The sequence below is a fragment of the Nilaparvata lugens genome, chromosome 14, assembly GCF_014356525.2.
Source record: "Nilaparvata lugens isolate BPH chromosome 14, ASM1435652v1, whole genome shotgun sequence".
Taxonomy (NCBI): domain Eukaryota; kingdom Metazoa; phylum Arthropoda; class Insecta; order Hemiptera; family Delphacidae; genus Nilaparvata; species Nilaparvata lugens.
In genome coordinates, this window is record NC_052517.1 from 19288119 (window position 1) to 19315899 (window position 27781).

At 37.3% G+C, this 27781-nt stretch overlaps 1 protein-coding gene across 1 annotated transcript in view; it reads left to right on the forward strand.

The window, feature by feature from the left end:
- The window catches only part of LOC111054146, a 156607-nt gene that overhangs the window by 78696 nt on the left and 50130 nt on the right, over window positions 1-27781 (forward strand). The window contains 15 exon segments of the mRNA XM_039441196.1: window positions 1186-1405; window positions 2293-2600; window positions 3243-3455; window positions 5128-5348; window positions 6848-7025; window positions 9190-9372; window positions 9908-10127; window positions 10778-10961; window positions 11766-11931; window positions 12840-12960; window positions 14430-14671; window positions 19588-19830; window positions 23967-24194; window positions 24764-24947; window positions 25401-27069. Coding sequence (XP_039297130.1) covers window positions 1186-1405; window positions 2293-2600; window positions 3243-3455; window positions 5128-5348; window positions 6848-7025; window positions 9190-9372; window positions 9908-10127; window positions 10778-10961; window positions 11766-11931; window positions 12840-12960; window positions 14430-14671; window positions 19588-19830; window positions 23967-24194; window positions 24764-24947; window positions 25401-27069 — 4580 coding nt within the window.

Consider the following 27781-nt stretch of genomic DNA (forward strand, 5'->3'; position numbering starts at 1 on the left):
TAACCTTAAAATGTCAATACTTTTTAATAAATTAACACTTGAACACTTATTAAAACTTTTTAATAAATTAATATTTTTTCATAAATAACAATACTTGTTAAACTTGATAGCCTACGGCTTGACTCTAATCTACTAGCTGGAGACTGTTTTCATTAGCATAGTAGTGGTAGAGTAGAGTGAGAAGCGGTGGTGGGGGAAGGCAAGTGGTAGAGTACTATCCCACTCTACTCTACTAAAAACTAGTACTCTACCATGAACTTTTTCATTGGGAGAGTTCACAAGATAGTTAGTACTTGCCCAGGGAACTCTACTACCAACTCTACTAATGAAAACTAGGCTTTAAACAGTGGAGCTCTAGAGTTGTCATTAATTTTTTGTACAAATAAACATCCTTTCCTAAAAAAAATATTACACCATATTTTTACTCACTATAGTAAATTCGTATGGCTTTTGTTGGTGGGGAGTCCCTTGCGGGAAGGTCCCACCGCCTGAATATATAATTTAAGCCGTCAATGGGCCTTACGACTGTCATACTTCAGCCGGGACCGACAGTTTAACGTGCCCATCCGATAACACTCTATTTACTCACTATAACAGCTTGTATTGCACTTGTTATTGCTTTCATGTCTGTATCTATAACTGCCTTATTCATTTGACAAGGCTGAGAATCAGCAATGCTGCCCCTTCCTATCTTTCTCCACAGCCATTATAATAATAATATCGAGTGACCTGGCTGGCTCAGGTCTGGTGTCAGAGTTTTCCACTGCCATTATAAAGTGGGACCTCACTATAACAGCTGTTGCATTATTTAATATTGCTTATATATATATATAATATATATATATATATATATAAGCAATATTTAATAATATTAATATTAAATAATCACATAACAGAAGACACTTTAAAGTTTGTAATATAAGTTAAAACAGGAGACACGATATAAATAGATTGAAAACACTTATAACTTACATTAGAAATGGGGGAAATTTTCGGAGACTGTGTCTCCTTTCTCAACCGAGAAGACTGCCTCTCGAGAAGAGGCACAGTCTCCGAAAATTTCCCCCATTTCTAATGTAAGTTATAAGTGTTTTCAATCTATTTATATTGTGTCTCCTGTTTTAATTTTAATATATATATATATATATAACTCATTAATTGTTGTGTTAACTGTTCTGTTGTCAGTCGTCATCATCTCACCAGATGCGGGTGTGGTCAGGGGCGGAGCTTAACAGCGGAGTGGGCGGGGCCACAGCAGTGGTGGGAGGAATTAGGCTGAACACCCCATTTGCGGCTCTGCAACGTGGTCATGTGGAGTACACATTGAAAGTGCAGCCGGCCCATTGGGTGTCGGGCCACTTCTCCTTCAATGTCAATGATAAAACTTATTCAGCCAACTTCAAAGGTGAGTTTACTATCTGCAAGCTACATTATACATGATTATGCAATTAATAATGCAATATTTAGGTAGATATAGATACCTATGTGATTGCAAATTCAGATTGCTATCTTTGTGGTCAAGCACTTAGCCCTAATTCTTTATTGATTCGTACAATAAGTACATAATCAAAATGATAGGGAGAGAAAAAATAAGGTACCTTGTGCTATTCCTCTCCCAAATTTAGATAAGGTTACACATACTTAGCTACAAGTAGAAACAGTAAAAGCCAAGAAAACTGTGATGCATTTTGCAAAATGACAGTAATAATTATAAATGAACGGTTAATGCAGGTTGCCACGCATCAGTGGCAAGTTCAGTGTAACTATAATTCCTGTTAACCCTAATGGGAAATTCATTATGAAATTATTGAAAAATAATAATTTCTTGTTTAATAAAATATAATTGATTATTTGAAACGAGAATGAACAGTTAATATTACATCAATAAACCTGTATCAACTACCGTCTATAGAAGGCATTGATAAGACAGAGGATCGGAATGTTGTTCCCCTATCTTTCTCCACTGCCATTATAACGTGGACCTCACTATAGGTTGCTTAATGGTTGCAAGTGCTTTATTGATAAAGTTGCCAGAAGTGATGAGTGCTGTACTCTCCTATCAATTATCATAAGCAAAGGTCAGATTAATTGTCTTTAACCCCCATCAAGTTATTAAATATTGAATGTTTCTTATTTTGAGATGTCTTCATTGGTCAATAAATCTCATATTTTCCCAATCATCCTACAGAGGAGAACTTGTTGATTGTGGGCTGAATCCTCTCTGCTTTTGAAACTTATTTATTCATCCAAAAATCTCACATAAATATAGTTTTTGTTTGTGATTTTGTGCAGGTGTGATGCGCTCTCTATACGAGGCAGGCATCACTGCTGAGCTGACCACTCCCTATGCAGCATACAGTGTTCTGCGAGCACAGGCTGGCTATTCGACGCTCAAGCGCCGCCTATTGGCTGAAGTGCGGAGGGAAGGCGGGGCTAGTGGTGGAGTGGGCGTGGCTAGTGGTGCAGGGGGCGTGGCTACCGGATTTGAAGTGATTTGTCGGCTGGATGATGTATACGACTTCAATGTTAAGGTGCATCTGTATACTGGGTTCACTGTGGCTACCGACCTGCTCTTAGTGGCTAATATTGATCCTGAGCATGTGAGTAAACTAATAATACCTAGTAGTTGTTTTTGGTGAAGCTATGTGACGCTGGTAGTCTCTCATACTATGCCCTTCTTACACTCTTACACTCCCAACAACACACTAATAATAGACATTGTATAGGGTGTCTATGTTGCAAATGTGAGTGTTAACTGAAGCCGATAGTCCTAGTAGTTGTTTTTGGTGAAGCTATGTGACGCTGGTAGTCTCAAATACTGTGCCCTTCTTACACTCTTACACTCCCAACAACACACTAATAATAGACAGTGTATAGGGTGTCTATGTTGCAAATGTGAGTGTTAACTGAAGCCGATAGTCCTAGTAGTTGTTTTTGGTGAAGCTATGTGACGCTGGTAGTCTCTCATACTGTGCCCTTCTTACACTCTTACACTCCCAACAACACACTAATAATAGACAGTGTATAGGGTGTCTATGTTGCAAATGTGAGTGTTAACTGAAGCCGATAGTCCTAGTAGTTGTTTTTGGTGAAGCTATGTGACGCTGGTAGTCTCTCATACTGTGCCCTTCTTACACTCCCAACAACACACTAATAATAGACAGTAATCGGAGAAGAAATTTGGAACATAAACTACCCAGGTTTTAATGAAATGATACAGGTTGCTTTTTGGGTTGATGCAGGTGGACATGCGTTGCGGCTGGAACGGAGCGACAGTGGGTGTCGCCGGGGTGGCTCACATCACTACAGACAGGAAGCTCTGGTACACAGACCTCGACTACAGTGCTATGCTCTATTTGCCGGTGGAGCATTATGCTAGGACCGGGGCAGCCGTGCGGCTACAGTACAATGATCGGCTCGATTTGTTGGCTAGACTCGAGGCGGCTGATAAAAAGGTAACGCTATTTTTAGATTGCCGAAATACCTATTCACCTTTATCACCTTGTGATATCCACGTCATAAATATCTACTTTAAGCCTGTTGTTCCTCACCCAATCATTCATAGTTGATAATGATATTGTATCTATCAATATATAAATAAATAATGTCAGTGGGCCCCCACTATATAATCAATCATTTTTATAGAGACTTATGTGCCAAAAACACACGCGTATTTCACTTTTCATCACCTAAAACTTTGCTTATTGTATCTGTATTTGTGAAGATATAAATACAGCACATATCATAAGCATAGTATCAGCTGAAATGAACGTTTTCCTCCACCTACTGTCTAAAGTACTTACTTTACTCCCTGAAACCTAATACTAAAGTGTCACTTTTTCGCTCTCGGTAGTAAAAAACAGAAAAACTCCTTAGGGAGGAAAAGTGACTCCATTTAAATAACATGGGGAGCATCTCTATTTTGAAACTTACATTGTAATAGGTTAGAAGGTCTAAGCTCAGATGAAAAAGCATAATAGAGGTGTCTGTCATTGAGTCAACTGAATTCAATACCACAACCAGAAATTTGATCAACTCATGAAATATATGTTTGTATGATAATTATTATATTCCTAATATTAGTAGACGATAAAAATTTATACAATTTTTAAAATATTTTATTCTATTCAAAATACCAGCCAACAAATATTTTCGATCTGCAATTCAAATCTGAACCGCGTGATCTGGAGTCAGCCATTTTTGGTAGCTGCTCAGCTGATATAATTGCTACAACTTTTTGCCGATAGATAGCGCAATCGGCAGTGCCAAACAGACGACCGGTTTTTAGGTTTTAGATTTAGGTTATGTTGTGAGGAATCATTGTCACCAATACGTAAGTTATTAGAATGATTTTATTTGCAGTTTCTATAAAAAAATGTAGATGGAGGAAAAATGTTGTGTACATCACGAGCGAAAAATACTTTTTCTCCCTCAGGAAAATTGCTGCCCTAGGCTTCGCCTCGGGCTTCAAACTTTTTTCCACAGGGAGAAAAAGTCGTACTTTTCACTCTAGATATACAAATAACTATTTCGTGTACTTATATGCACCACTCTATTCACCCATTAATTACAACCAATTTGAATTTGAGGGCTGGTTTCCGAGCTCGGTATTTAGCTAAGTTCTAGACTTTGAACAGCTGGAGTCAGAAAGTTGGCTTTCTGAAACGGGGCCAAGTTAGCGCAGTCGCAGTCCACGTTTAAATCAAATTAAAAAAAACTAGTTAATTAAACACAGAATGAAGAGAAAATAGTATAAAGCTTCAGCTATTTTGAATTAATTAGAAATGTTTCATTTCGACAAGGAAAAACGTTTCAAATTATAGAAATGAGAAAATAAAGACTATCATAAAAACTGCGACCACTCTCTCCGTTACGGAAACCCAATTTACTGACGCTGTTGTTTAAATTTTAGAACTTGTCTAAATCGTGAGCTCGGAAACCGGCCTTTTGTGAAATTATAGAATTACAGAAATTAAGGTTCAAATCCTGGCATCTAGATTTATATTTGCAGAGAAAGTGAGAAGCAGCAGTTGGAATAGATGTTGTTTACAAATGGTTGTATTGTATTTAGAAATGCAACATAAATTTTATCATCTCATGTAACTTTGTTTAATTTTTAATTTTCAGTTGGGAGTTAAAGTGCAGGCGATGGTTTGGCCTGAAGACAGTTTTGCTAGGATGACGTCATCAGTGATCGCCTCCTCCTCTTCCCCACTCCCTTCATCTCCCTCCCCCTCCCACTCCTCCTCCTCCTCAACAGTGTTTGTTGCCAGCCTGATGGCCGGAGAGGACATTTTCAGTCAACTTCACGATATCATTGAAAGCAGGGAAATCGACGAGAATGACAGGTCACAAATTAATCTGCAGTTTAATCAAAAATGAAGAGTTGATATCACATGAGATTTATACTGGTATCAGCTATCCTCTATGGAAGGCAGTGGTAAACCGGCAAAACTGTTCTCCTATCTTTCTCCACTGTCATTATAACTTGGACCTTACAATAGAGCATTTCATGTATTATAGTGAGGTCCACGTTATAATGGCAGTGGAGAAAGATAGGAGAACAACGTTGCCGAACCTCTGTTTTGTCAATCAATGCCTTCTATAGACGGTAGCTGATACAGGTTTATTAACTGTTCATTCTCGTTTAAAATAATCAATTATATTTTGTTAAGCGAAAAATTATATTTTTAAATTATTTCATAATGAATTTTCATAATAATTAAGATGAAATATTTTGTCAATTGATTATCAATTCTACATTGTTGAAAGACGATCTGGCAACACAGCAAAGCGATAATAATAATAATAATTATTATTATTATTATTATTATTATACAGCAAAGCGAGAAAGAGATAGCGCTATCCGCTTTGTTGAATGATAGACAAGGATAGCAATACCATTGCTAATCAAACACTGCCATTATAACGTGGACCTCCCTATAGGTCATTTCACATGTATTAGAGGTGACTATGCTGATATTTATTGAAGTGAACCATACTGATCATCAACTGTCTTTTTTTACTTAATGTCATTTTATTTATTTTTCCTACAGTTACGTTGAAAAGTGACCATTGCTGCACTGATTACAGAACGCAAAGAATCACTTTTCCGCTCTAGTGCGGGAAAAATCTTTTCTGCACTCCAGATTTGCAACATGGCAACGCAAAATACTTAGTAGGTTATATGGAGCAACAGTGCAGCAAAATCAAAATGAAGTTGGTAACAGTGACTGCTGTGGCTGCTATAGTGAGCAGAGGTGCAACCAAGCACAACGCTCTAATTATTATTCATTATAATATATTATAACCAAGGACAACGAGGACTTTAGGATTTTAGGATTAAGGTTTTTATCAATAATAAAATTACACAGAAAAACATTTGATGGATTTCAGGCAATTTTACCCATAATTACCCACTTTTCATATTCAATGGTAACTGTAGGAAAAACTTAATGTGAAATACGTGCGCAAAGTTCCTCTGCTGCACTCAAGAAACCATTCCGCCCTCGCCTACGGCTCGAGCGTAAACGTTTCTTTCGGTGCAGCAAACTGTCACTTTGCGCACTAGTTGCACAAATAACTATTTCGATCACTTAATAATGGTGGTATCATAGCCTAAACATGTTGTGAGTAAACAAATATTTAAAAAAAAGTGGACTTACATTTATATTTTTATTTCTGATCATGGACTAAAATGATCGAGCTTCTTTATAATAGGCTATTATATTATAAATAATTCAGATGATCATATATAATAATATTGTACAAATATGTATTTGTAATTTTTGACAATAAATTCAATTCAATTAAAAAAAAAAGATGATTGGTTGTGTATTTTGTGTAGACTGGTGATATGGCGGGGCGTGATTGAAGTGGACACAGTGGTGTATAACACGTCGGCGGCCATCTTGGAACTGGACAGACTCAAAATGGAGGAGAACAGACATGACCGGTACAATGTGAATGCTGGCATTCATCTGCCTTTCATTGCTGTGCAACTCACTGATAGTCTGCTCATCCAGGTAATTCATTCATTCATTGATACCATAGAGAAAGGATAGCTTAACAAGATATCCCATGGTTTGTTGACCGAGCGAAGTGAGGTCTAAGATTCAAGTCGACGGTTTGGCATTTCTCTTTATGTTTAAAGGTTTATATGTTGCGCATTACGGCGAAACGCGGTAATAGATTTTCATGAAATTTGAAAGGTATGTTCCTTTTCAAATTGCGCGTCGACGTATTTACAAGGTTTTTGGAAATTTCGCATTTCAAGGATAATATAAAAGGAAAAGGAGCCTCCTTCATACGCCAATATTAGAATAAAATCAGACTATAGAATTATTCATCACTAGCCGTCAGGCTCGCTTCGCTCGCCATGTCAGTCTAGCCAGGGGGCTCCGCCCCCTGGACCCCCGACTGGATTGTCCAAGAATGAGATTAGCAGGCTCGCTTCGCTCGCCTGCATTTTTATCATGTTAGGACAATCCAGTCGGGGGTCCAGACTAAACGTCTGGCTAAACGGATATGGCGAGCGAAGCGAGCCTGACGGCTAGTAATATAATATTCCCAGGATTGAAGTAGCAGTCCCAATCAATTTTTCCTCGATAAATGCATTTAAATCTTCAACTTGGTGCCAACATAACAAAGTCAACTCAACTTAATGCCAACCTGGCAAAATTATTAATTTAGTTGCCAGTTAACAACTGTTTCGAAGAGGTAGGTACTCTATCTAGATTATAGTTCTATAGTAACATATGATATGGAAATTTCAATTATAATTAAGAGATTGGGAGAAGAAGAATATACATGCTAAAAGACGAACTTTAAACCCTTAAAAACAACCCTTAGAGTTAAAATATTGCCAAAAGATTTCTTAGTGCGCCTCTAAAGGGTCAACTGAACTTACCTACCAAATTTGAACGTTTTTGGTCCGGTAGATTTTTAGTTAGGCGAGTGAGTGAGTCAGTCAGTGAGTGAGTGCCATTTCGCTTTTATATATATAGATAAATCAGCTATCTAGTGGACTATAATACTACCCGTTCAAAAACATTGAACATCTTTAAAATGTATCTTTCCATCAACGTTGTAGACAGTTGCAGCCAGACCTGATAACAGCGCTCACACTCACATTCCGGGACGACACGTCACGGTACGATAGGACAGAAAGCTCTATGTTTATTTAGGATTTTTTTAGACATTTTAAATTGATAAATTATTTACTAATTTTTGAGAAAACATAACAGGTCAATGTAAGTTACTGAAGTCTACTATTCCAGAACTACTAGTAGAATTCATTCAGTTTGGAAGTTTTGTATCAAATTATGGTGTTGTGTATCATATTGTGGTGATATGCCATGGTAAGGACCGTTATGTTGCAAATGTGACTGTTAACTGAAGCCGATAGTCCTGGTAGTTGTTATTGGTGAAGCTATGTGACGCTGGTAGTCTCTCATACTGTGCCCTTCTTACACTCTTGCACTCCCAACAACACACTAATAATAGACAGTAATCGGAGAAGAAATTTGCAACATAAACGACCAATATACCATGGGATATGTTCTCATGCTATATGCTACTATTATTTGCTCAAATATCTTACCTTGACAACTTGACAAGACGGTCGTACTTGTAATAGGACTTGTAACACTAATAATAGACAGCAATAGGCTTGAAATGTGGAACATTAACGACCTATACCATGGGACATCTTCTCAAGCTATCTTTTCTCTATAGTAGCAGTTGCCTGTACGTTTCTATATTTATTTATTTATTTACAATGCAAATAACACTAATGTAATAACATTGGAAGATAAAATAATAAGGTAGTCCTTGTGCTATTTTTCTTCCAAATTTATAGGTGACAAAGTCCAAGATAAGGTTAGAATTTCACGTGTACAATTTTTATAAAATTTTGGTCCAAAATAAACATTAAAACTATAAATTTTGAATTTAGATGGCTTAAATTGATAAATTAATAAGAAATATTCCACTCAATTACCACTTTTAACGAATAATGTTGAGTTATTTAAAAAATTTGGAACTATTCAAGAAACACAAACTCGTAAACACTAACGCTATATGTGACGATGGTATCCATTCCAAACTAAAATCTATTATTTAATAGAGTAGTGTGTTAATAAATCGACAGTATTATCTTGAATGAATTTGTATTTTGTTTTGTTGCAGAATTTGGTGAACATGAGCAACGTCCTGTTAGTGACCAGCACACACAAGTGGCTGAAGCAGGCGACAGTGGTGTACGAGGCCAGTGGCCAGTTAGTGGCGGCCAGTAACAGTGGCCAGGCCAGTAAACGGTTTGCGGCCAGTCTTAATGCCAGTCTACTCACTACCCAGCTCACTCCGCTCAATGTAAGATAAATTATTAACAAAGAAATCAAATAGTATCAAACCAATTTAATAATAGAATACTAGAGTGTGTTAAAAAATACTCATTAATATAAGGGCCGGTTTCCGAGCCCGGGATTTAGCTATGTTCTAGAGTTTGAACAGCTGGAGTCAGAAAATTTGCTTTCCAAAACGGGGCAGTTCACGTTAAATTAAATTTCGAACTAGAAAATTGAACACTAATTAAATTAAAGAGAAAATAGTGTCAAGTTTCAGATATTTTTAATTATTTAGGAATGCTTCTTCATTCGTCAAGGAAAAACGTTTCCAATTATAAAAATGAGAAAATAAAATTTAATAAAAACTGCGATTATGCCTCGTTTCAATTTTCTGACTCCAGCTGTTCCAAGTGTAGAACTTAGCTGAATGCCGAGCTCGGAAACCGGCCCCAAATGTGTATGTCACAGAAATGAAACTATGTTTTTGTTCTTTTGAACTGATTGTTCTTTCTTGTTTAAAATAATCAATTATATTTTAATTTTGATTATTTTTGTTCCAGTTAACACTAGCCGTGAACTACACCTTTTTGGCTAATGTTGGAGGCGGAGCAATATCTTTGTCGCCCCTTGGCGTTGGTTCACATCACCTCTGGTTGGACGCCCGTACACCCCTGGCTTCACTTGATCACTGTCTCATAGATGCCAGCTATTCGCTGGACGCCTCATCGCTGGGCACCCGGCTGCTAGTCGATATCAACCAGTCGATGGTCGATGTGGCCGGTGAGTCGATATGTCGAGTATCGACTTATTTGTGATATCGATATCATTATCAAACTTTTTTTTTATTGAGAATGATGACCACAAAGCTCCAGGCTTGTGCGTTTCTACCTCCTTCTGAGGTTACTGTATAGTGAGGTCCATGTTATAATGGCAGTGGAGAAAGAAAGGAGAAAAACGTTGCCGATCCTCACTGTCTTGTCAATGCCTTCTATAGACGGTAGCTGATACAGGTTTATTGATGTAATATTAACTGTTCATTCTCTCGTTTGAAATAATCAATTATATTTTATTACGCAAGAAATTACATTATTTTTCAATAAATTCATAATGCATTTTCATGATTAAGATGAATTATTTTGTTAATTATTAATTCTACATTGTTGAAAGACGATCTGGCAACAGAGCAAAGCGAGAAAGAGATAGCGCTATCCGCTTTGTTGAATGATAGACAAGGATAGCAACACCAATGTTAATCAAATATTCTTCCATTATAACTTGGACCTCACTTCGGGTTTCGGGTATTTTTATCCCGAAAATGAATAAATCAATATATTCAGACTAGTTGGGAGCAGAAAACCATCTGAAAATTATTTGTTGTCACGATAATATATGAGGTGACTAGTGAATTGTTTGTTTATTGAATTGGCCAGGTAGCCTAGTAACCGACGCCGGTGCGAATTTTGTCAACTCGACGTTTTCGCTGCAAATCAAGTCCCCGCACTTCGTTCTGCCCGTCTGCCAGGTGGGACTTGAAAAGGACTTCACTCAAGTTGAGAAGAGGATGAAGGGCTTTGTTGTGTTGCCTCCCACTCAACTAAATTCCACCAATAGGAGGTGAGTCGCTTGTTTATTTATGGGAGCGTTCATACCGGCGATAGTTGCTTTAACTAATGAAATACAAGGGATTAAATGGGGGGTTCCATACGAGAGATAGTTGCTCTGTTTTTGAAATACATGGGATTATATGGGAGTGTTCATATTGAATATAGTAGCTCTGCTGGATGAAATACATGGGATTATATGGGAGTGTTCATATTGAATATAGTTGCTCTGCTGGATGAAATACATAGGATTATATGGGAGTGTTCATATTGGATATAGTTGCTCTGCTGGATGAAATACATAGGATTGTATGGGAGTATTCGTACTGGAGATAGTTGTTTGGTCGGATGGAATACATGTGATTGTATAAGAGGTTTCACGCTGTTGCTGTGCAAAATGAAATACCTGGTATTGTATGGGGATGTTCATACCAGTGATAGTTGCTCCGTCTGATGAAATAAATGGGATTTTATGGGGGGTTTTATAATGGAGATAGTTGCTTTGCTGCATGAAATACGTAAGATTATATGAGTGCTTTCATACCAGCAATACTTGCCTGCGTAAATGAAACACATAGTATTAAAGCTTTCACAACGGCAACAGTTGAATAGAATAGATTTATTGGTCATTAAGTACACAGTTTATACAATAGGCTTGGTCATTTATACACCAATTGCCCATTGATATGAAACACACATGTTGGTATGGGAGCTTTTACACCGGCAACAGTTGCCCAATGATATGAAACAAACATGTTGGTATGGGAGCTTTCACACCGGCAAGAGTTGCTCTAAGTTATGAAACGCATGCTTTCAGATACGAGGCCACAGCCGGCTGGCACCTGAGCACGGACTTTGTGCAACTTGATGGCGAGCTGCACACTCCAAGCCCCGCTCTAAGTGACCTGCGCGCGCAACTTAGATACCACAGAGACAAAATGGCCGCCGAACATCACCTCGACGCTAATGCTCACTACCTACAGGTATTTTTATTATATTTCACGATTTTTTCACCATTTTGGTAATAATTTATTATTGGTTTATGACATATATTGAGGTCACACTTTATCAAGTCAGTGGAAACTATCTAAAGTTATATTCAACATTGTAATCATTATTAGTAGACTATATTATAGTGAGGTCCACGTTATAATGCCGGAGGAGAGAAATTGAATTGAATTGAGTTTTATTGCCTAGGATTTTAAAGATAGGAGATCAACGTTGCCGATCCTCTGTCTTGTCAATGCCTTCTATAGACGGTAGCTGATACAGATTTATTAATATAATGTTAATTGTTCATTATTGTTCAAAATAATCAATGAAATTTTATCAAGCAAGGAATTATATTTTTCAATAATTTTATAATGAATTTTCATAATTAAGATGAAATATTTTGTTAATTAATTATTAATTCTACATTGTTAAGAGACGATCTGGCAACAGAGCAAAGCGAGAAAGAGAAGCGCTATCCGCTTTGTTGAATGATAGACAAGGATAGCAATACCATTGCTAAATAAACCCTGCCATTATAACGTGGACCTCACTATAGTGTCCATGCTATTAAGTCAGTGGAAAAAATAGGACAACAGTAGGTTGCCGATTCTCTGCTTTGCCATTGCCTTCTATAGAGGATAGATGATACAGATCAACTGTACTTCAATCGCAAAGAAAATGTATTTTTCATTAATTTCATAATACACTATAATAATTTGGATTAAATATTTTGGTAATTAATAATATTTCTACATAATTTTGAAAACCAATTTGGCAACGTTGCGAAGGTGGAAAAGGATAGAGCTGTCTGCTTTGTCTAATGACAGACAAGCATAGCAACACCAATGTTAATCAGGGCCTCACTGTAGTTGTCTGAATTGATTGATTGATTGTTGAGGACACACGCATGCGGTTGACAGCCCACGTGATTGAGGCAGAACGCCGGGTGGAGGTAGCTGTGACGTCATCTGTCGACGGTTTAAGGGAGGTGCGGCTTAAAGGACGTATGCTACCAGCTGGTAAGTCAAATAATGTTTTCAATCTATTATTCAAATCATCATATTTGGTTACTTTAGTTGAATAATTTGAATTGAAATCAGAGAAATCACTCATCTTCAAATGCTTATAACTGAAGAATAGGAGTGAATTTCACCAATGAGATGACATATTATTGTTGCTCTCGTCAAGTACTACCATAGAGAAACAATAGCATAAGTAGATATCCCTTGGTATAGGGCGTTTATGTCGCAACTTTTACTGTTATCTCAAGCTGATAGTCCACGTAGTTCTTTCCTGTGAAGCTGTGTGATGCTGGTAGTCTCTCATATTGTGCCGTTCATACACTCTTACCCCAACAAAACAGTACAAATCGACAGTAATCGGCTTGAGATAACAGTAAACGTTGCGACATAAACGCCCTATACCAAGGGATATCTACATACGCTATTGTTTCTCTATGGTACTATCATTCCTGAAAGTTTAACCGATTTTAATTTTTGCAAAAATCCATGATGTTTTTTTTTTTATTCATGGATTTCATGAAAAATGCAAATCTCCCAGATTCGGCTGATATTCGGGCTATAGGGATAGAGGTTGACCTAACAAGTGTTGTGCTATAATATGAGACGTTTCGCTACAATACAAGGTGTACTGCTAAATAATATGATCAATATGTTCATAAGGGTAAGATGCTAAGACCAGTCACCAACTGACAGTATTAAGGTCTGATAAGAAGGTGCCTAGGTACAGGGTTACCAATTCTCTGCCTTGCCACTGCCTTCTATAGAGGATAGCTAACGTTATAATAACTGTTTAAAATAATCAATTATATTTTGTTTGTGAGGGAAATAATTATATGATCAATGATAAAATAATAATAATAGTTCAAAATTGAGATTGAATATTTTGTTAATTAATTTTATTATTATAAGGAAACAAAGATATTGTCAAATTTCACTGAAAATTTATTAAAAACTTTAAAACTTAAAACTTTAAAATGTTTTCCTCAGTACAGCTGATGATGCGTTGGTTAACTACGTGAAACCATGGTTCTGTTTTAAAGTTTTTAATAAATTTTCAGTGAAATTTGACAATATCTTTGTTTTCTTATTATGGAGATATTTCACAACATCACCATCAATTCTACTAATTTTATTATTATTCTATGCAAATTTTCAAGTTAATCAGTTGAGTAGTTGATACGTGATGATGCGTCATTCGTGTATTTCCTATCCCCTACCTGTATAAGCACTACCTCTGTAAACAAAGCCGTATTGCATTTGTGTGACGTCAGCACAGGTAGGGCTCTTACACCAATAAAAATTCGTTGATTTCAGCTGATCTATATCAGCTAGTGTTTTCATTGGTGTAGGAGCCCCACCTGTGCTGACGTCACACGAATGCAATACGGCTTTGATAACAGAGGTAGTGGTATAAGCCGATTCTTTCCTTTCTTATATTATAGATTAATGTTATTTACTTTGTTTAGATAACGACACTAGCGCGACAGGAGTGCAGCGGTTCGAAGCGGAACTAGGCGAGAGTGGTGATCTGAGACTGGAGGGATGGCTGACGATGAAGCCGACCCGGCTCGAAATGCGACTTGTGCAGAAACAAGATGGCAGCCTGAAGCCGGGCGAAGGAGAGTTGGCCAGTGTGTCGGTCAGGTTCTCGTCAGACGAGAATAGATCGGTCGAATTTGCGGCTCTAATCCAGCAGCTCGATGATAAGGTAACCTCTAACATACACAAATTATGCCATAAGAAGATAGCACATGATAAAGGACCGATATGTTCCAAATTTCAAGCCGACTACTGTCTATTATACAGTTTAAACCATAGAGAAAAGATGGCATAAGAAGATAGCCCATGATAATGGACCGTTATGTTGCTTATTTCTTCTCCATTTTGTATCCACTACTGTCTATTATACAGGTGAAACTATTGAGAAAGGATAGCATAAGAAGATATCCCATCGTAAAGGACCGATATGTTGAAAATTTCTGCTCCGATTACTGTCTATTACTAGTGTGTTGTTGGGAGTGTAAGAAGGGCACAGTATGAGAGACTACCAGCGTCACATAGCTTCACCAAAAACAACTACTAGGACTATCGGCTTCAGTTAACACTCACATTTGCAACATAGACACCCTATACACTGTCTATTATTAGTGTGTTGTTGGGAGTGTAAGAGTGTAAGAAGGGCACAGTATGAGAGACTACCAGCGTCACATAGCTTCACCAAAAACAACTACTAGGACTATCGGCTTCAGTTAACACTCACATTTGCAACATAGACAACCTATACACTGTCTATTATTAGTGTGTTGTTGGGAGTGTAAGAGTGTAAGAAGGGCACAGTATGAGAGACTACCAGCGTCACATAGCTTCACCAAAAACAACTACTAGGACTATCGGCTTCAGTTAACAGTCATATTTGAAACATAAACGCACTATACCATGGCATATCTCCTCATGCATACATTCCATATTACACAGCAACTATTTCAATTGTGAGCACCCCCATATAACTCCACACATTTCATATTAAACAGCAGCTATTTCCAGTGTGTACACCCCCATATAACTCCACACATTTCATATTACACAGCAACTATTTCCAGTGTGTACACCCCCATATAACTCCACACCTTTCATATTACACAGCAACTATTTCCAGAGTGAACACTCCCATACAATTGCACACATTTCATAAGTGAGGCAACTGACCTTTGAGCCTAACATCGGTGATCCACATTCATAAGCTGAGTTGCCCCTTGGCAGTCGTTTTTAAATCTTATATTCTGCAAGTGCAGACAAAATTTATTGGTGAAAAACTACAAACAAGCTGTTGTGAACGGGACAGACTCCTAGCTTGGATCTAAAAGTGGGGCATGTGGCGTATTTCAGCGTGCGAAAAGGCCATTAGACCATCTTCTGTACGATTAAAGCTTTAAATGCTGATTAGAGACATATAGAATAGCATGGAAAGATTTCCCTCGGTAAAGGACCGTCATGTTGCAAATGTGAGTGTTAACTGAAGCCGATAGTCCTAGTAGTTGTTTTTGGTGAAGCTATGTGACGCTGGTAGTCTCTCATACTGTGCCCTTCTTACACTCTCACACTCCCAACAACACACTGAAAACAGACCGTGTATAGGGTGTCTATGTTGCGAATGTGACTGTTAACTGAAGCCGATAGTCCTAGTAGTTGTTTTTGGTGAAGCCATGTGACGCTGGTAGTCTCTCATACTGTGCCCTTCTTACACTCCCAAAAACACACTAATAATAGACAGTGTATAGGGTGTCTATGTTGCAAATGTGAGTGTTAACTGAAGCCGATAGTCCTAGTAGTTGTTTTTGGTGAAGCTATGTGATGCTGGTAGTCTCTCATACTGTGCCCTTCTTACACTCTTACACTCCCAACAACACACTATTCATAGACAGTAGTCGACAGTAATCGGAGAAGAAACTTGGGAATATGTGTAATATGAAATGTGTAGAGTTATATGGGGGTGTACACACTGGAAATAGTTGCTGTGTAATATGAAATGTGTGGAGCTATATATATGGGAGTGTTCACTCTGGAAATAGTTGCTGTGTAATATGAAATGTGTAGAGTTATATGGGGGTGTACACACTGGAAATAGTTGCCTTGTAATATGAAATGTGTGGAGTTATATGGGGGTGTACACACTGGAAATAGTTGCTGTGTAATATGAAATGTGTAGAGTTATATGGGAGTGTTCACTCTGGAAATAGTTGCTGTGTAATATGAAATGTGTAGAGTTATATGGGGTGTACACACTGGAAATAGCTGCTGTTTAATATGAAATGTGTGGAGTTATATGGGGTGTACACACTGGAAATAGCTGCTGTTTAATATGAAATGTGTAGAGTTATATGGGGTGTACACACTGGAAATAGCTGCTGTTTAATATGAAATGTGTGGAGTTATATGGGGGGTTCACACTGGAAATGGTTGCTGTGTAATGCATATTTCAATCTGTTGTTTACAGCGATTCAAAAACAAAGGCAAAAGGTTGTCTATGAAAAAATCTCTATACTTATAAAAGGCTAAGCCCCGACAGACTGAAATCACACCACAGCCCAAACTACTGAGCCTAAAAACTTGAAATTTTGCACAATTGTTTATGGTAGCCTGAAAACATCCACTAAGAAAGGATTTTCAGAAATTTTCCCCCCTGAGGGAGCTGGGGCCCCCCCAAAATTTTGTACTTTTTAACCGCTCATTGCACAGCAAAGTCATGAGGAACTTTTTTGTTCAGCTACGAAAAAAATTAGATCTATGCAGAAAAATTTCGATCAGGAGCACAGGGGGTCCAGGAGAGGGCATTTTTCGAAAATTTTGATGTAAAATCACACTACAGCTCAAACTAATTGTCCTACAGACTTGAAACTTTGCAAAAATATTCTTCAAACATGCTAGACGCGCACCAAGAACGGATTTTGAGATATTTTGCCTCTAAGGGTTTCAAAGGATGAAAAAGGATCATATTTAGTAAGGTTATGAACATGGTAAGGTGAATGCCATATGGAACTGAGATAATTGACACATGATATTCTAACATATGTTATAATCATTGGAAAGCTTAAAATAATTTTATCAATCAGCTGATCGAATTTAATTTTCCATGAATCGAAAGCGCTAGCTAGCTTGCCACGTGTTTGTTCCATTGTTGTATGAGTCTCATACATTCCGATTACAACAGAGCACAGATATTTTCTTTGGTTAGGAGTTTGTTGATAATTCTTTTTTTCAAATTTTATTGCAAAAAAAAATCACATTGAAAAATTTCTTAATAGACAACAAGATTACAAAAACAAGATGTCAAACATAAACCTATATTCATCTGTAGCATGGCCAGAAAAAGACAAACTTGAGTACTAGCCGTGAGTTCATTCTATATAACTCATATTTTTGTGTTGATATTTTGTGAACAAGAAGTAGGAGTTGATGAGAGATGTGAGTAATATCTTTTATTTGATCTAAATGGTTATTCATATTGTAGTAGTCGGGGTCACTTCAAAAGTTTTTTATTTTGTAGCTAATAAATGTCATACGTATTGATTGTCCATAATGTAAGTGATTAAACTAATCAAAATTAATGGCTTACTGGTCCTTCACAGAATTTATAGTATTCCTGGTGATTGAGCCTGTCTTTTTTCAGTGTTGACTATTAATAATAAAGCTTTATTTACAACTAGCTTACCTGGCGAACTTTGTACCGCCAAAAGTCAATGTACACTTCACTTTATTTGGTGAATCATGAAATTTATCTGACAATCAATATTTTCATTCACATCTAAATACGAACTTCCTATGTGCTTAGTATTGCAGCATTCATTATTCCGAAAAACATATTCTTCTCAATCAATTGGTAGTAATATCTAACAGTAAAGTGTTGAATTAAAAAAAAATAGATAGGATAATTAGTTTTTCAAAGATGAGTTCAATGTTTTCATAGTTGTTGATTGTCAATAGATGGTCCAGGAAATATGCGATGTACGATGAATCATCACCAGGAATTACATATTCTTTCCATCTTCCATTTTAGGATTTTCAGGATGAAAATAAGCTAAGCTAAATTCAAAAAAATTGTGAATTATTCCGACATTCTTCAGTAATAATAAATGCAATATGAACAACTCTCTTCCATTAGGTGAATAATTTTTTTCCCAACATTTTCCGGTTACTCAATGATAGGGGAGTGATAATTATATTTGTATAGGTCTTCTAAGGAACCATTATCTACAGCTGGTACCAATCAACTACACTTCAACTCCAAACTACCGTTGTAATACCAGTAGCCTACACAATTTATCATAGGGTGGCGTGTTTATTACAGCTGGTAACTTTAGATGCTGAATCATATTATCTCAATATGATCTTGAATCATGATCATCTTTCCGTTCTTCGGTAGCCGCTAGTCCGACAATTTCGAAAACATAGGTCTGTAAAATAGATTAATAAATAATCATTATTAGCCACCCTATTAAAATTTCTGGTCAGAAACCATCCCCAATATTCACACAACATATTCCCAAAGTTTCATGCCGTTATGTCAAGTATTTTTCAAGTCATAGGGAACAAACACACAAACAGACATTCATTTTTTATATATATAGAAGATAGAAGATTTCATTCGGCTCAAACAAAAGCCTCTCTAAATGGAGGTAGAATGATAAGGTTGACAACTTTCAGTTCTGTTGTTTTAACATTTTTTTTTTAATCACTTTCAAAAAGTTCATGTAGTACCTACTATTGTGTTTGAGACACTTCTGGCGCTATCATAGTTTCACAACTATTCTGTTCCACACTCCTATCTCTTGCAGTCGTTAACCATATCTATAATAAAATAAAGAGTTGGCTTATACACGTATGGGATAGGAAAATTATGTTTGACGCATCACCACGTCTAAACTACTGGACTAATTAACTTGAAATTTTGCTTATAGGCTAGATTCTTAATTAACCAAGGATGGTTATAGGCCTATTTTAAGTTCTTTAAAATTTCATTACGTCAAGTTTTCAGATTATCAAGTTTGAAAATAGATCCTTGCGAAGCACGGGTTCCTGCTAGTAAAAGATAATTCATTGAAATACATGTTTGTATTATTTTTGCAGGTGGACATAAGCGGTGACCTTGAAACGCTGGCCGACCAATCAAAACGCTTCAAACTAAAAACGACCACCACCTATAAGGGCTACGAAGGAGTGGAGGTGGGGGGAAGGCTTGCTAGTCGTGACGTCACCGACACGACACTGCAACTACACGACACGAGTATGACACTGCAACGACACCCGCACGACACAAAGGCGACACGGCATGAGTTGATGGTCGAGGTTGGTCACACTATCATAGAGAAAATATAAGTGAGGTCCACGTTATAATGACAGTGGAGAAAGATAGGAGAACAACGTTGCCGATCCTCTGTCTTGTCAATGCCTTCTATGGAGGGTAGCTAATTTATTGATGTAATATTAACTGTTCATTCTCGTTTAAAATAATCAATCATATTTTATCAAGCAAGAAATTATATTTTTCAATTATTACATAATGAAGTTTAAATATTTTGTTAATTAATTATATTTCTACATTGTTGAAAAACAAACTGGCAATAGAGCAAAGCGAGAAAGAGGGGCATGTGGCGTATTTCAGCGTGCGAAAAGGCCATTAGACCATCTTCTGTACGATTAAAGCTTTAAATGCTGATTAGAGACATATAGAATAGCATGGAAAGATTTCCCTCGGTAAAGGACCGTCATGTTGCAAATGTGAGTGTTAACTGAAGCCGATAGTCCTAGTAGTTGTTTTTGGTGAAGCTATGTGACGCTGGTAGTCTCTCATACTGTGCCCTTCTTACACTCTCACACTCCCAACAACACACTAATAATAGACAGTGTATAGGGTGTCTATGTTGCGAATGTGACTGTTAACTGAAGCCGATAGTCCTAGTAGTTGTTTTTGGTGAAGCCATGTGACGCTGGTAGTCTCTCATACTGTGCCCTTCTTACACTCCCAACAACACACTAATAATAGACAGTGTATAGGGTGTCTATGTTGCAAATGTGAGTGTTAACTGAAGCCGATAGTCCTAGTAGTTGTTTTTGGTGAAGCTATGTGATGCTGGTAGTCTCTCATACTGTGCCCTTCTTACACTCTTACACTCCCAACAACACACTATTCATAGACAGTAGTCGACAGTAATCGGAGAAGAAACTTGGGAATATGTGTAATATGAAATGTGTAGAGTTATATGGGGGTGTACACACTGGAAATAGTTGCTGTGTAATATGAAATGTGTGGAGCTATATATATGGGAGTGTTCACTCTGGAAATAGTTGCTGTGTAATATGAAATGTGTAGAGTTATATGGGGGTGTACACACTGGAAATAGTTGCCTTGTAATATGAAATGTGTGGAGTTATATGGGGTGTACACACTGGAAATAGTTGCTGTGTAATATGAAATGTGTGGAGCTATATATATGGGAGTGTTCACTCTGGAAATAGTTGCTGTGTAATATGAAATGTGTAGAGTTATATGGGGGTGTACACACTGGAAATAGTTGCCTTGTAATATGAAATGTGTGGAGTTATATGGGGGTGTACACACTGGAAATAGTTGCTGTGTAATATGAAATGTGTAGAGTTATATGGGAGTGTTCACTCTGGAAATAGTTGCTGTGTAATATGAAATGTGTAGAGTTATATGGGGTGTACACACTGGAAATAGCTGCTGTTTAATATGAAATGTGTGGAGTTATATGGGGTGTACACACTGGAAATAGCTGCTGTTTAATATGAAATGTGTAGAGTTATATGGGGTGTACACACTGGAAATAGCTGCTGTTTAATATGAAATGTGTGGAGTTATATGGGGGGTTCACACTGGAAATGGTTGCTGTGTAATGCATATTTCAATCTGTTGTTTACAGGCTAAGCCCCGACAGACTGAAATCACACCACAGCCCAAACTACTGAGCCTAAAAACTTGAAATTTTGCACAATTGTTTATGGTAGCCTGAAAACATCCACTAAGAAAGGATTTTCAGAAATTTTCCCCCCTGAGGGAGCTGGGGCCCCCCAAAATTTTGTACTTTTTAACCGCTCATTGCACAGCAAAGTCATGAGGAACTTTTTTGTTCAGCTACGAAAAAAAATTAGATCTATGCAGAAAAATTTCGATCAGGAGCACAGGGGGTCCAGGAGAGGGCATTTTTCGAAAATTTTGATGTAAAATCACACTACAGCTCAAACTAATTGTCCTACAGACTTGAAACTTTGCACAAATATTCTTCAAACATGCTAGACGCGCACTAAGAACGGATTTTGAGATATTTTGCCTCTAAGGGTTTCAAAGGATGAAAAAGGATCATATTTAGTAAGGTTATGAACATGGTAAGGTGAATGCCATATGGAACTGAGATAATTGACACATGATATTCTAACATATGTTATAATCATTGGAAAGCTTAAAATAATTTTATCAATCAGCTGATCGAATTTAATTTTCCATGAATCGAAAGCGCTAGCTAGCTTGCCACGTGTTTGTTCCATTGTTGTATGAGTCTCATACATTCCGATTACAACAGAGCACAGATATTTTCTTTGGTTAGGAGTTTGTTGATAATTCTTTTTTTCAAATTTTATTGCAAAAAAAATCACATTGAAAAATTTCTTAATAGACAACAAGATTACAAAAACAAGATGTCAAACATAAACCTATATTCATCTGTAGCATGGCCAGAAAAAGACAAACTTGAGTACTAGCCGTGAGTTCATTCTATATAACTCATATTTTTGTGTTGATATTTTGTGAACAAGAAGTAGGAGTTGATGAGAGATGTGAGTAATATCTTTTATTTGATCTAAATGGTTATTCATATTGTAGTAGTCGGGGTCACTTCAAAAGTTTTTTATTTTGTAGCTAATAAATGTCATACGTATTGATTGTCCATAATGTAAGTGATTAAACTAATCAAAATTAATGGCTTACTGGTCCTTCACAGAATTTATAGTATTCCTGGTGATTGAGCCTGTCTTTTTTCAGTGTTGACTATTAATAATAAAGCTTTATTTACAACTAGCTTACCTGGCGAACTTTGTACCGCCAAAAGTCAATGTACACTTCACTTTATTTGGTGAATCATGAAATTTATCTGACAATCAATATTTTCATTCACATCTAAATACGAACTTCCTATGTGCTTAGTATTGCAGCATTCATTATTCCGAAAAACATATTCTTCTCAATCAATTGGTAGTAATATCTAACAGTAAAGTGTTGAATTAAAAAAAAATAGATAGGATAAATTAGTTTTTCAAAGATGAGTTCAATGTTTTCATAGTTGTTGATTGTCAATAGATGGTCCAGGAAATATGCGATGTACGATGAATCATCACCAGGAATTACATATTCTTTCCATCTTCCATTTTAGGATTTTCAGGATGAAAATAAGCTAAGCTAAATTCAAAAAAATTGTGAATTATTCCGACATTCTTCAGTAATAATAAATGCAATATGAACAACTCTCTTCCATTAGGTGAATAATTTTTTTCCCAACATTTTCCGGTTACTCAATGATAGGGGAGTGATAATTATATTTGTATAGGTCTTCTAAGGAACCATTATCTACAGCTGGTACCAATCAACTACACTTCAACTCCAAACTACCGTTGTAATACCAGTAGCCTACACAATTTATCATAGGGTGGCGTGTTTATTACAGCTGGTAACTTCAGATGCTGAATCATATTATCTCAATATGATCTTGAATCATGACCATCTTTCCGTTCTTCAGTAGCCGCTAGGCCGACAATTTCGAAAACATAGGTCTGTAAAATAGATTAATAAATAATCATTATTAGCCACCCTATTAAAATTTCTGGTCAGAAACCATCCCCAATATTCACACAACATATTCCCAAAGTTTCATGCCGTTATGTCAAGTATTTTTCAAGTCATAGGGAACAAACACACAAACAGACATTCATTTTTTATATATATAGAAGATAGAAGATTTCATTCGGCTCAAACAAAAGCCTCTCTAAATGGAGGTAGAATGATAAGGTTGACAACTTTCAGTTCTGTTGTTTTAACATTTTTTTTTTAATCACTTTCAAAAAGTTCATGTAGTACCTACTATTGTGTTTGAGACACTTCTGGCGCTATCATAGTTTCACAACTATTCTGTTCCACACTCCTATCTCTTGCAGTCGTTAACCATATCTATAATAAAATAAAGAGTTGGCTTATACACGTATGGGATAGGAAAATTATGTTTGACGCATCACCACGTCTAAACTACTGGACTAATTAACTTGAAATTTTGCTTATAGGCTAGATTCTTAATTAACCAAGGATGGTTATAGGCCTATTTTAAGTTCTTTAAAATTTCATTACGTCAAGTTTTCAGATTATCAAGTTTGAAAATAGATCCTTGCGAAGCACGGGTTCCTGCTAGTAAAAGATAATTCATTGAAATACATGTTGTGTATTATTTTTGCAGGTGGACATAAGCGGTGACCTTGAAACGCTGGCCGACCAATCAAAACGCTTCAAACTAAAAACGACCACCACCTATAAGGGCTACGAAGGAGTGGAGGTGGGGGGAAGGCTTGCTAGTCGTGACGTCACCGACACGACACTGCAACTACACGACACGAGTATGACACTGCAACGACACCCGCACGACACAAAGGCGACACGGCATGAGTTGATGGTCGAGGTTGGTCACACTATCATAGAGAAAATATAAGTGAGGTCCACGTTATAATGACAGTGGAGAAAGATAGGAGAACAACGTTGCCGATCCTCTGTCTTGTCAATGCCTTCTATGGAGGGTAGCTAATTTATTGATGTAATATTAACTGTTCATTCTCGTTTAAAATAATCAATCATATTTTATCAAGCAAGAAATTATATTTTTCAATTATTACATAATGAAGTTTAAATATTTTGTTAATTAATTATATTTCTACATTGTTGAAAAACAAACTGGCAATAGAGCAAAGCGAGAAAGAGATAGGGCTATCCGCTTCGTTGAATGAAAGACAAGGATAGCAATACCATTGCCAATCAAACACTACCAGTATAACGTGAACCTCAGTATAGGGCGAGTGATTGATATTTTTATTTATTGATAGATTGATAAAATAATAATTATTATTGATTGATTGATTTCAGGGCGAAACACGCACAGAATAGCTGGAAACTGAGTTCAGTGCATATATACTATTGATGATTAATATCTTTTTATTGATAGATTGATTGATAATTATTATTGATTGATTTCAGGGCGAATCACGCACCGAATGGCTGGAAACCGAATTCAAATGGCAGTGCATAGCAGATCTAGGAGCTATGGCCAAGGGAGACTTGAGTAGAGGTCTACTCGAATCACATCTGAAAGCCACTCAACTAACTGCCAACGGGCAACTCAGCTGGTTATGGATGTGGATCACCGATGTTAGGCTCAAAGGTCAGTTGCCTCACTTATCAAATGTGTTCAATTGTATTGGGGTGTTCACACTGGCAATAGTTGCTGTGTAATATGAAATGTGTGCAGTTCTATGGGGGTGTTCACAATGGAATCAGTTTGTGTGTAATATTATGAAATGTATGCATGAGAAGATATGCCGTTGTATTATAGGGCGTTTTAGTTGCAAATGTGACTGTTAACTGAAGCCGATAGTCCTAGTAGTTGTTTTTGGTGAAAAAGATACCCTTCTTACACTCTTACACTCCCAACAACACACTTATCATAGACAGTAGTCGACAGTAATTGGAGAAGAAACTTGGGAAATGAACGACCTATATCATGGGATATTCTCTTATGCTATATTTTCTCTATGATTATATTCACCTAAACTTTATATGTATGATGTATCATCTTTTACCCATAGATTAACAATTTTATTTGTGTATTTTTCAGGTGTGGCCTCTTATGCCTACAAAGATGTGGTAAAGAAAGACCTGCACACCGAAGTATCTATGTGGAATCCGAACCCAAGTTTGAGCAACATCACCCTGTTTACAGACATCAGTTTCAACGAGAGAAGTTGGTGGTTATCGACCAATGCTTCCCTAATCAAACCAACCAACCATTCAGTTTCAATCTCCGTTGATCTGCTGCCTCCTCAAAATCAGACACGAGAGATTTACTCGGTTGTGGGGAAAATGGCATATCAACCAGATTATACTGCTTTTAGTCACCTGCTGCGCTATAGTACAAGTAGTTCCCAAACTCGCTACGAGACGCTGTCACAAGTAGCGCTAGCTGACACCTCGAAAACGGCACAGCTGATTTTCAGGGACGCCAGTCTACAAAACTCCACCAATTTCTACTTTAACGACAGTTTTGTGTCGGAAAAAACGCGGGATAATTCGAAAATCTACAATATTCTGTCTACTAGTCTGTTGGCTTCTGATTTGGAGACTAACCTAACCTATCACAGTCGAAAGAGGGTGGAGAATGGTGATAGTCTAACCTCAACGGGAACTGGTACCAACCTAACCTCACAAAATGACCTTACAATGGAAGGAGGGAAAACTAGTACCAACCCGACCGCAAAAAATGTCCCCACAGTACACGAGATCAACTGTCAGATATTCTACCCGCAGCCGCGTACAATACTGGACGCGTTCGTTAAGTTTCAAGACGTGAACAATTTCCAGGCAAAGTTGAACAGTAGCACTCCGTTCAGGAATGTGAGTCATATATCGGCTGTAGTAAGAGCCGAAACTGGTGACCTATTGCTGCATCGGTATGGAGAGGTGTTGTGGAGCAACACTAGTGCCTACCTCAATTATGTGCACAATGTCAAGTGGGAGAAGGATGTCAAAGTTTTGAACGGTTTGGCGGATGTTGTATTTCCGTTGGCCACTAAACATTATGCAACACTTTTGTACAAAATTGATAACATCGAGAAAAACGGGAAATTGTATGCTAATGGAACTTCAACCCTGCTCTATAATAATAGCAGTTTGATTCTGGCCAATTTCACCAGGCAGGATCAGCTGGGTAATTTGAGTAATTTGCGGGCGATATATGATGTACGTCTGATAAATAGTGAGTTGCCGTTGAATTTCAAGTACTATCACACGCATCGCAGCTGGAGAAACGGCGAGAATGGTGATGATTTGGAGGGAAATAATGAGGTTTTAAAGGGAAAAATTGGTAGAAACGACGAGGTTGTGGAGGGTAATAGGGGACAAAATGGCGGCCACAGTTTAGGAGGTGAAAATAGCGAGGTTTCAGCGGGAAATAGTGATCAAGTTAATGAGGTTTCGGCGGGGAAAATTGGAGGGAATAGTGAGGTCTTGACGGGGAAAATTGGAGGGAATGTTGAGGGAGAAATTGAACTAGATGACTTTGTGGAGAGCAGAGACACGAAACAGGTGGTGGTGTGGAAGGACGGGGAAGCAGCCAGAAATTTCAGCGGCGTTTTCGAGGTGACCCGCTACCATGACAACCAGAAGCGGCACTACAAAATGGCCGCCAAGCATACCACGCGCGACGTTGCCGTCGATTTGTGGCTGAAGCGGCAACGTCGCTTCGAAACGAGCGGCAGTTTTGTGTTGAAACCGGAGCTGTGGTTCAGGTAGGTTGGTATTCACAATAGAGAGTAGTTTGGGTTTAGAGCCTCACATTTATTTACACGATCATTAATTTATTGATTGATACAATAAGTAGGTCTACATCATCAAAATGATAGGGAGAGGAAAAATAAGGTAACCTTCTGCTATTCCTCTCCCAAATTCAGATAAAGTTACACATAGCCTACATAATGTAGGTAAACTTAATACTTGTAATACAAAGACATCCTATGAAATAAAATCTTATAAAAGGCGACCTATTAATGAGTCATATCTATATAAGAAATATATAAGGAGGTCCACGTTATAATGGAAGTGTATGGTTAACACTGGTGTTGCTATCCTTGTCTATCATTCGACAAGCAGATGCATGTCCTGTAGGTGAGTAGATGAATACATAGAAAAAAAATAAATAAATGGGCATAGAAAAATGGCAACATAAGAAGATATCATGCCATGGTCGTTCATGTTCCAAATTCCACTCTTAATTCCAGCTGATAATAGTAGAAGTATTAGCTTTCATAAGCTTTCATTGGTTTTATTAAGATGAAGGTTGATTAAGACTTCAAGGTTAGATAAAGAGAACTTGTTCAGTTTGAATAATGTTTTTGTTTTGTATGTTTCGTATAGTGAGGTTCACGTTATAATGGCAGTTTTTGCTTAGCAATGGTATTGCTATCCTTGTCTATCATTCAACAAAGTCGATAGTGCTATCTC